This window comes from Physeter macrocephalus, chromosome 2 (genome assembly GCF_002837175.3).
Source record: "Physeter macrocephalus isolate SW-GA chromosome 2, ASM283717v5, whole genome shotgun sequence".
In the NCBI taxonomy this organism is placed as follows: Eukaryota; Metazoa; Chordata; class Mammalia; order Artiodactyla; family Physeteridae; genus Physeter; species Physeter macrocephalus.
This window is the reverse complement of record NC_041215.1, coordinates 21,207,727-21,218,010: the sequence shown is the minus strand read 5'-3', so window position 1 is coordinate 21,218,010 and position 10,284 is coordinate 21,207,727. Positions and strand designations below refer to the sequence as shown.

The 10,284-nt window shown below is 55.2% G+C and overlaps 2 protein-coding genes across 3 annotated transcripts in view; one reads left to right on the top strand and one right to left on the bottom strand.

Moving 5' to 3' along the window:
* TMIGD2 (transmembrane and immunoglobulin domain containing 2) overlaps window positions 1-3,608 on the bottom strand; it is a 10,169-nt gene extending 6,561 nt beyond the window's left edge. The window contains exons 1-2 of the mRNA XM_055081316.1: window positions 3,587-3,608; window positions 3,422-3,478 (exon numbers count right to left, since the gene is read on the bottom strand). Coding sequence (XP_054937291.1) covers window positions 3,422-3,478; window positions 3,587-3,608 — 79 coding nt within the window. The remainder of the gene's footprint in view (window positions 1-3,421; window positions 3,479-3,586) is intronic.
* Window positions 2,381-10,284, top strand: part of FSD1 (fibronectin type III and SPRY domain containing 1) — a 16,265-nt gene continuing 8,361 nt past the window's right edge. For both annotated transcript variants that reach the window (XM_028500232.1, XM_055081322.1), the window contains exons 1-8: window positions 2,381-2,445; window positions 3,448-3,543; window positions 3,708-3,839; window positions 4,618-4,719; window positions 5,438-5,460; window positions 5,631-5,752; window positions 6,279-6,488; window positions 9,918-10,016. In XM_028500232.1, the coding sequence (XP_028356033.1) occupies window positions 2,431-2,445; window positions 3,448-3,543; window positions 3,708-3,839; window positions 4,618-4,719; window positions 5,438-5,460; window positions 5,631-5,752; window positions 6,279-6,488; window positions 9,918-10,016 (799 nt within the window). In that variant the 5' untranslated portion in view covers window positions 2,381-2,430. The remainder of the gene's footprint in view (window positions 2,446-3,447; window positions 3,544-3,707; window positions 3,840-4,617; window positions 4,720-5,437; window positions 5,461-5,630; window positions 5,753-6,278; window positions 6,489-9,917; window positions 10,017-10,284) is intronic.

Sequence of the window (10,284 nt, the reverse complement as noted above, 5' to 3'; positions counted from 1 at the left end):
CCCCGGTCTGGGAAGATCCCACATGCCGCGGAGCGGCTGGGCCCGTGAGCCATGGCCGCTGAGCCTGCACGTCCGGAGCCTGTGCTCCGCAACAGGAGAGGCCACAACAGTGAGAGGCCCGCGTACTGCGAAAAAAAAAAAAAAGATCAACCTGACTGCCATGGTGAGAACAGACTCTGACACAGGGAGATCAGGTGAGGCCAGGAAACGAGGGTCCAGGAGACCAGTGATGGGGGCTGGACCCTGGAAAGAAGTGGTCAGAGTCTGAATAGATTTTGAAAGTTGCCCCCAGAAGAACTACAAGAAGAACTGAATTGAGAGAGAGGGAAAGAGGGACAGTGGCAGATTTCCAAGGTTTAACCTGAGGGACTTTGTGAATGGTGGAGGCTTTGGGCCAAGATGGGGGACACCGGGGGAGAAGCAGGGCTGGAGGGGAAAGAAAGAGTTTGCTTTGGGCCATGAGAAGTCTGGGGTGTCTGTTAGACACCCCTTCAAGTTCCTGGTCTTTGGGGTGCAGTTGTAGCTGACGCTACAGAGAGGAGATCCAGGGAAGAGTATTCCAGGCAGAGGGAACAGCAGGTGCAAAGGCCCGGAGGTGGGATCAAGCTTGATGTGTTGGGATAAAAAAAAGAAAAAAGGAGAGGAGTCAGCAGACTGGCCACGGGGGAGAGAGGGAATGCTGAGGAGAGAGGAGATGAGAGAGGCCAGCAGAGCCAGGTCACGCAAGACTCGTACGCAGGTCCTAGTGTGAATTTTATCCTGCGGGCCCCTCTGAAGACCCTTGCTAGAACCCTCCAACCCTTGTAAAGTTCTGAGTATCAGGGAGAGAGACGGGGCCTATTTGGCAGAGCAGAGAGACTGAGGTTTCGAGGGGCTCTGTATAGGAGGGGCAGGAAGCTGGGGTGATGGGTCACAACAGGATGGAGGTAGAGGGGAGGGAGGCCCAAGTACTCACCCCAGAACTGTGCCAGGAGGACCAGCACCATGCCCAGGGAACCGATTCCTGGCCTATCAGGCTCCCCTCTCCCAGCTGGCATCCTGCCACCCCCTCTCCCCCTACTACGTGACAGACTTCCTGCCACAGAGACATATGTGACACTCCACCCCCACCACAGAGGTATATGTGACACCCCGGCAGCCAGCAGACGTCCGGTGGCCACTGCTGCTTGGGGCTCCACTTCCTGTCACCTCCTGCCTCAGTTTCCCAGAAGAATTTTTTTTTTAATCTGAAAAGCAGTATGCGTATGTGATGGAGATCATGCGAGTGAAAATCCTTCTAAAAGACTATGTAAACACACCTAGGCTGGTGGGGGGACACACTGAAGGGCAGGTGAGGCCAGGGGAGGGGAGGGGAGCAGGTGGCAGAGGCTTGAGCAGGGGACAGAATGGCAGAATCCCATCCTCATTTATTTTGCCCCCAAGATGTCTTACTTTGGGGTTCAGAGGAAGGGATTTCTGCTAATGGCCTTTGAGTCCCACGGCAGGTAGGGTGGCTCCCCTGTCCCCACAGCCTGGGGTGAAGCTTGGGGGCCCAGTCAAGGGGGTTCACAGGCTCTGGACTTTCTCCCAGCCCTGCACCCATCACCCCACAGCCGGCAGTACCCACGCCGGAGGAGGAGGCAGACCCTAGGCCTCAATGTCTCACCCCCAACCACAGTGTCACCTCCTTTTTTTCAACCAGAAAGAAGAGGGTCAGTGTTCTCGGCAGAATTGTTCCTGTCAACCACAGGGAGGCCCCTGCGGTGGCGCTCTGCCCACACTTCCCCAGGAAGTGCCTCCCAGCCTCCTCCTAGCCCTATGGATTCTGGGCAGGCAGAGAGGCTTCTGGAGGAGATGTGAGAGCCTGGGGCTTTGTGGGATGCACAGGAGTTCAGTTGTGATTTAGGGAGGGAAAGGCAGCATTGGAAGCTGAACATCCGCTTGGGCAAAACACTGGCTTTTCAGTAAATGTAAGGCGTGAGTAGTTGCGGGGGGCAGATCTCTGGGCCAGGTGGAGGTGGGTTGCAGTAGAATTCCAGTTTGAGTGGCAGCTGAGAAGTTGTGTGGGTGAGAGAGTGGGGAGACTGAGGTACTAGGAGGACTAGGGGTAGGCTCAAGGCCATTCGGCAGTCGAACCCAGGCATCCTGCCTCCCAGTTCCGGGCTCTCTCCAGCTCAGACATCATTAGCAAGGTCGCCTGGTACGACCCAGGCTCTGTGGGTCTTGGCTCTCGGCGACCCTAGCGCAAGAAGGACTACATTTCCCAGCCTGCCGCGAGGGGCGCGCCTGCGCCCTGCGGCCAGTGATGGAGCGCTGACTGGGGGCGCGGCGGCGGCGGCGGCGGCGAGGGCTCGGCGGGCCATTGGCTACCGGCAGCGGCAAAGGCAGCCTGGGGACTAGAAGAGCGAGTGAGACCCGCGGCCCTGGCCGAGGACGACCTGGGCTGCAGCCATGGAGGACCAGAGGGTAAGACCGGGGCGGGGCGGGACGGGGAGGGGCGGGGCCCGCGGCGGGGGTAGACAAGAGGAGGGGAACAGGTGATGCCGCAGCTCCCTCCCCGCCCCCCCGCCCCAGCTGCTCTGCGGACGAAGCCCCACCCCCACCGCAACCGCGCCCGGGTCTAGCCCTGATTCTAGACTCAGCACCCCCACTCTCGCCACGACCCCACATCATCTTGGCCTGGGTTCAGGCACATCCCCTCCATGTCCCCCACGCCCTCCCAGTACCCCGGACCCAGCCTTGACTCCATCCCCCACGCCTTCCACCCGGATTGCGGACCAGGTGTCCCGGCCCCCGCCCCGCCGCGCCTCGGAGGACGCTCCGCCAGCTCAGCACTGGTGACCCCATCAATCCCGCGCCCCCAGGAAAAGCATCCGTCGGAGGCCTGGGTTAGGGATACAGGCCCCAGCAGCATCCCCCACGCGGCCTCCTTCCCTCCCGCATCCCCTCCTCCAGGCCTCCTTGCCTTTCTCCACTTACCTGGTCTCTCTAAGCCTTCCTCAGGTACCTCCTTTCTCCTTGCTAATCCCTTTTCCCAGCGTATCCCCTTCCCCAGATGAGCCCACGTTCTGCAGGCCTCCTTTTCCTCTGGGGTTTCTTTCCCCAAGCTAGCCCCTCACCCTGGATCATGCCCTGCCCTCAGGTTATAGGTACCTGGTTGAAGGCTTTGTGCTCAGGCAGACCTAACTGGGGCCCAGGGTCTGTCCCTTCCTGAGAAGCTCTCTCAGAGCCTCAGTTTCCTCCCCTGTGAAATGGGCACGCACAGGGTGCCTAATGCCTGTCCGCTTCCTGAGGGATGTAGGGCCAGAGCTCCGCCCAGGGCCTGCTCTTGGTGGATGCCCAAGCTCATTGGCACAGTGGCCCCTGCATCCCCTCCCTGGATGCCTGGAGGACAGAATGGGGAGCCTCAAGTCGGGGAGCCCGGCCAGGCTGAGGGGCTTACCTGTGTGCGTGCTTCCCTGGGGGCAGGAGGCTCTGCGGAAGATCATCACGACACTGGCTGTGAAAAATGAAGAGATTCAGAGTTTCATTTACTCCCTCAAGCAGATGCTGTTGAACGTGGAGGTGAGGAAGTCACCCCCCAGGAGGGAGGGAGGGGCAGCCATACAAGCTAATCTGCTGATGTCCATGGGACTCATGGGCCTGGCTGCCACGGCCAGGCCTGTTTTCCCATCTGAGCACCGGCTTTGACAATCCTAGCCGTTCTGACCCCACAATGTCTCTGCAAGGCGAACTCGGCCAAGGTGCAGGGGGATCTGGAAGCCGAGTTCCAGTCCCTCTTCTCCCTCCTGGAGGAGCTGAAGGAGGGCATGCTCATGAAGATAAAGCAGGACCGTGCCAGCCGCGCCTATGAGCTGCAGGTGTGTGTGTGTGTGTGTGTGTGGTGGGCGGGCCGGGGGGGGTGTGCTCTCCTGGACCCCCGCCCAGACGCCATCCCCCATCTCACCCCTCGCACTCAGCAGAGCCCAGCTGGCCTTAGCATCTTCCTACAAACCTGCTCCTCCTCCCGTGCCCCTTCCCAGAGATGTCCCCAAGTGTCCCCGGTGTCCAGAGCAGACCCTCTAGTGGTGTCGGCCACACCTCCTCTTTTTCCCGGGCTCTTCCCAGCCTCCTCCCTGGCCATGACCTGTTAATGTCCCACCCACCTGCTCTCCTTCTTAATTCCCTCTCCCATCCACCCCTCCTCTCCACTGCTGCAGCACCACCCATACATCTGGCTATTCCTCCCCACCTGTCCTCACCCAGCGCTTCCAATTTCTCAGCCCTTCCCACTGGTGCCCCAGATCTGAGGGCATCACCCCTTGCCAAACACCCCCTGTGAGTCTCCTGGGGTCTCAGATTCCAAGCTGGGGTCGCTGGAGCTGCACCAGAACCGCCTGGGCAACCTCCTAACACCCCAGATTCCCATCCCTGGGGGATGTGGAGCCCTGGGCTTAGGTGTGGCCTGGGCATGTGCGTTTCTAAGGAAGAGATCCCCAGGTAGTTCTGATGCCCTGCCCGCAGAGGGCCGGCCTCCCTCTCCCACCTGCAGTTGGAGAAGGGCATGGTACCCTGGATCCCGAAGGCGGTGGGGAGCCCTGGGAGGGCTTGAGGCAGTGGAGTAAGGTGTCTCTTCTCTCGGCGCCATGGCACCTGTAGAACCAGCTGGCTGCCTGCACGCGAGCTCTGGAGAGCTCTGAGGAGCTTCTGGAGACGGCCAACCAGACCCTGCAGGCCACGGACCGCGAGGACTTTCCTCAGGTAGGTGCCTCGGAAGCCAGATTGGTAGGGCTGCCAGATAAAATACAGGACCCCCAGATACATTTGCATTTCAGATCAACTACGAGTAATTTCTTAGTATAAGTATGGCCCATGCAATATTTAGTCTAAGTACATCCCAAAGATCACATGGGACATACGCTAAAAAAAACAATTCTTCGTGGTTGATCTGAAATTCAAATTTAAGAACAAATAAATTTTTTTGTATATCTCATGCAAATGTTTAGTATAAATATTTCCCAAGTGTTGCATGGGACATATTTGCACAAAAATACATATTCATTCTTTATCTGAAATTCAGATTTAACAACGAATAACTTTTTTTTTTTTTTTAACGAATGACTTTTTAGTCATGTGTCACGTGCGATATTTAGTATAAGTGTGTCTGAAATATTGGATGGAACCTACTTATACTAGAAAATCATTTCCTGTTTTATCTGAAATGCAAACTTAACTGGGCATCCTATAAAATTTTTATTTGCTAAATCAGCCAACTGTATGTACTGGGTACTGGGCAGGAGGTGGGGTGGGAGCCTCTCTTCGCCCCCTATCCCTTCGCGGCACAGCCAAGGTTTTCTGCCCCAGTGTTGGGGCACTTTGCCGCATAGATGCCTGGCTGGCCTCAGTCTTCCTATCTGTATACTGGCTCTCTGATTCAGTCAACACAAGTCTTTGGATTTTATTCTCTCCCTCTTTCTAGGCTGCCAAGCAAATCAAAGATGGGTAAGATGCTGGGACCTGGCTCCCACCCCATTGCCCCACCCCGGTTGTGAAGGTGGGAATGCCCAGGTGAGGGTCACTTGGCCCAGAGCACTGGACAGGAACAAGGGGGAGGGGGTCCCCTACACACACCTCGGAGGACTAGGCCTGGGCGTCCACCTCCTTCCCTGCAGTGTGACAATGGCCCCCGCCTTCCGGCTGTCATTGAAAGCCAAGGTCAGCGACAACATGAGTCACCTCATGGTGGACTTTGCACAGGAGCGGAGGATGCTACAGGCACTCACGTTCCTGCCTGGTGAGAGGGGAACTTGCTGGAGGGCCAAGATTGCAGGGAAATGGCCCGGGAGTCTGGGGGGCCCTGAGACAAGGCCTAGAGTAGGGCTGACAGCCATTTCTGGAAACCCCAGAAGGCCCCGCCCTGGGGTGGAGCCCTGAGAATTCCCACCCCCCAGTGGGTGGAGCCATGAGGAAGCCCCACCCCATGGCAGAGCCCTGAAGAAGCCCCACCCACCAGGGGTGGAGTCCCATGGAGGCCACACCCCCAATTGGTAGTGTTCTGGAAATGTTCTACATCTAAATGGTGGAATCCAGAGAAGGCCCAGCCATTTGTTGGTTAAACCCTGAGAAAGCTCTTCCCTACCCTCCACCCTTTGAAGAGGTTCCACCCCCAGGCCCCACAACCCAGAGGGGCCCCGCCCCTAATCCTGGGATCCGGAGGACGCCCCGCCCCCAAGAAGGTCTATTATGTGGGCGGGGTTACAGCAAGGCCCGCCCCTGCAGGCACAGCACCCTGACACCCCTCTCTGCTCTGTCCTGAGCAGTGCCTAGCGCCCCTGTGATCGACCTGGCCGAGTCCCTGGTGGCCGACAACTGTGTAACCTTGGTGTGGCGCATGCCGGACGAGGACAACAAGATTGACCACTATGTGCTGGAGTATCGGCGGACCAACTTTGAGGGCCCGCCCCGCCTCAAGGAGGACCAGCCCTGGATGGTCATCGAGGGCATCCAGCAGACAGAATACACCCTGACCGGTAAGGGCGGCTCACCCGTCCCCATCAGTCAACCTGGGGCTCATGGACGATCCTCAAGGCGCGTGGGGTGTGAGGGCAGCCTGGCTGGACTGATGCGGAGTAGCAGAAATAACAACAATGAAAACGATACTGGTGACAGCCACTGTACCAAGTGTTGAGGGCTTACTATGCGCTAAGCATTTTACCCACCTGTAATGGGCATGCTTATTATCACCATTTTACAGATGAAGGAACTGAGTGAGGTACAGGGAGAGAGGGCCTCCTCTATCCCTGTCTTATCTCTATGATCCAGCATTCGTTCATTCATTCATTCATTCATTTTGACTCAATGCCTGCAGGGTACCAAGCACCATCCTTGGAGTAGTGGGGGAGCAAAGTGGGTGAAAAATCCCTCCTCTTGTGGACTGGTGTTTGAGGGGCTACCCTCCCAGGATTTGGGGATTTCCTTGGCAGTTATAAGAGAGCAGAAAGCCTGGGGGAATCCATCCAGCTGGTAGGGGAGGGTCTGAAGGAAGATAAAATTAGGGGTCCCTAATGAGTTAAGAAGCCTGTCCAGAGCCAAGGGAAACCCTCAGGGGCGGGGAGAGTCTTGCTGACAAGATAACTATCACCAAGGGCTCTTGGGCTGTAATCGGCCTGCTCCTTATCTGTAATCAGCATGCATGGTTAATAATGAGCATGCTAATTGCAGGAAAGAAAAGCCAGCAACCTGCAAGAGGGCCTGAGAAACTCTTGGCTTATCCTTTGCATGGGAATCAAAATAAACACATCCCACTTTTTTCCCCTGATCTTTTTTTATTGTGGTAAAATACACATAACATAAAATTCACCATCTTACCAATTCTTAAGTGTACAGATCAGCTATTCAGTGTGTTCATGATGTGCTACCATCCTCCCCACCATCCATCTCCAGAACTTTTCATCTTGCAAAACTGAAACTCTGTCCCCATTAGCTTTGTTTGTTTGTTTGTTTTAACTTTTTGGCCGCACCACACAGCTTGCAGGATCCTAGTTCCCCGACCAAGGATCGAACCCGCACCCTCGGCAGTGAAAGCTGAGTCCTAACCACTGGACCACCAGGGAAGTCCCCCTGTCCCCATTAGACACTAACTCCCATTCCCCTCCCCACAGCCCCTGGCACCCACCATTCTACTTCCAGTCCTTGTTACTACTCTAAGTACCTAATATAGGTGGAATCACACAGTATGTCTGGCTTATGTCACTGAGCGTCATGTCCTCAAGATTTATCCACGTGGTACCCTGTGTCAGAATGTCCTTCCTTTTTGTGTGTGTGTGTGTGTTACGCGGGCCTCTCACTGCTGTGGCCTCTCCCGTTGCGGAGCACAGGCTCCGGACGCGCAGGCCCAGCGGCCATGGCTCACGGGCCCAGCCGCTCCGCGGCATGTGGGATCCTCCCGGACCGGGACACGAACCCGTGTCCCCTGCATCGGCAGGCGGACTCTCAACCACTGCGCCACCAGGGAAGCCCATGTCCTTCCTTTTTTAAGGCTGAATGATAGTCCCTTGTGTGGCTATACCCAGCTTTCTCTAGTAGTGGCAGCTTACGTAACTAGAACTCAATACCAGAATCAGAAAGCTGACACGGGTACATTCTGCAGTGTTGATTCACTTTTCACCAGTTTTACACGCACTCATTCGTGTGTGCCTGTGTAATCCCATATGCAGTTTTATCCCATGTGTAAATTTGTGTAATCACCACCACCATCGAGGTGTAGATCTTCTCCATCACAGGCTTCTGGATGCATCCTCTTTACCTCTCTGGCCTTTTCCAAAATCCATAGTGAGCGAATTCCTCAGGGCAGGAACTTGAATCCCTCAAAAGACCTGCGATATTCAAGATAATGATGAATTCGCTCACCTATGTAAATAACCTATGTGGTTATTTGCAGTCCACCTACTCTCTCGTTGATTGTTTGGAAGACAGGAAGGTTTTGGTTAAGAGTTTATAACTTACATTCCTTGACCCATCTCATCCTCATGTGAACCCTGCTCAGTGTTGGGGATATGATTGTTGGGTTGCAGAGTAGGAAACTGCGGCACGCACTGTCAAAAGTCAGATGGGTTCGTGATTCTGAAACCAAGCCTCCTGGGTGGTAGTCTTAGCTCTGGGGCAGTAGATGGCGCTGCTGGGCAAACCACCTTACTGTCAGAAAGGGGGCTCCAAGGAAGGGTGAGGCAGTCTGGGTGGGCACCTGGAGGAGGTTAACAGCCAGGCTGAGGCCCAAAAGAGAAGGGGGGGAGAACAGACTTCCAGGCAGAAGAACAGCCTGATCAAGGGCTCAGAGGCCAGAACACTGAGCCTTTGTGCCTGGAACTAGTTAAGTTTGCAGAGGGAACAACTATAGGGAGAGGGGAGAGGAGGAACGGGGACTTAACCCTGAAGGCAAGGGGATCTATGGGAGATTTCAGAGCAGGGGGTACTAAGTGTTGTTTGGGATGCCCAGAGAATGGGCACCCCGTGAGGAATGCCCAGGAGGCAGCTGGACATGTGCTCTGAGCTAAAGGTTGGGCTGTGAGTGCTGTGGGTGGAGAGATGGTGTCTGAAGGGTGAGAAGGGGACAGTCAGCAGAGTGAGGTGAGCAGGGGTTCCAGACTGAGGCACCCATACATTTGAGGGTATGGAGGAGCCTGCAAAGAAGACCAAGGGGGAGCAATGAGAGGGGGCAGCCAGGAGAGGGCAATGCCATGGCTGCCAAGGAAAGAGAATGTTCCATGAAGGAGGGAGTGGTCAGCCAGGAGATCCTGAAAGATGATTAACAAGGCCAGGGAGTGAGGCAGCCGAGAGGGTGGGTGTGGACAGCTCTCCAAAGAGGTTTTGCTTGAGGGAGAAGACAGCTTGATGGTTGCTTTTATTTTGTAAGATTAGAAGAAATTAATAATATATTTTTAAGAGGATAGAAATGGAGGGTAGGATATATCCTAGTAGTATGGAAAGTCTTTAAGGAACCAGGCATGGCTAGATCCAGGGGTTCCAGCAAATGACTCGCTCAGCTCCGTTCCCGACACTCGTTGGCTCTAGGGGCTGTATTCTCAACGAGCCTTGCTGACGTGCTGGCAAATTTTCTCAAAAGGAGCTTCCTCCTAGCTGGCCAGCCCAGAGGAAAGACAGAATCTGCTCGTTATATTACCAGGGTCCCAGGGCAGATTCTGATGGGCTAGTTTGGGTCATGTGCCTATCCCAGGACCAATGGGTGTGGCTGATCCATAAAGCATCCTGATTGGCCGGTCTGGGTTGTGGGCAGAGCCAAGTGATACCCCACAGGTGAATGAGGGCAAGGATGGTTTCTCAGGGATGTCATTTCTAAGATAATCCTTAGAATGAAGGGTGGTGGGATTACTGTGGGACACAGGGGCCTCTAATCTATTGCTCAAAGTGTACACAATGTTGACTCCTCTGTTGTCTCGTAGGTCTCAAGTTTGACATGAAATACATGAATTTCCGTGTGAAGGCCTGTAATAAGGCAGTTTCAGGCGAGTTCTCTGAGCCAGTGACCCTGGAGACACCAGGTGACTGGCTCCCACCCCTGCCCTGGCTGAGACACCATAACCCCTTACTCCCAGGGCCCCAGGGACTGGTGTCTGAGGAGAATCTTCTAAGTGGGATTCTATGACCCTTTTTGCCATGGTTGCCAGGAAGCTCAGTGCTCGGTCCACAGTAGCTTCTTTAGCCTGAGTGTCTGGTATAAACTTGGTATTGTTCTTTGCATTTGCAGTTGATCCCATTATACCTGGATGGTTTTTAGACACACACACACACACACACACACACACACAC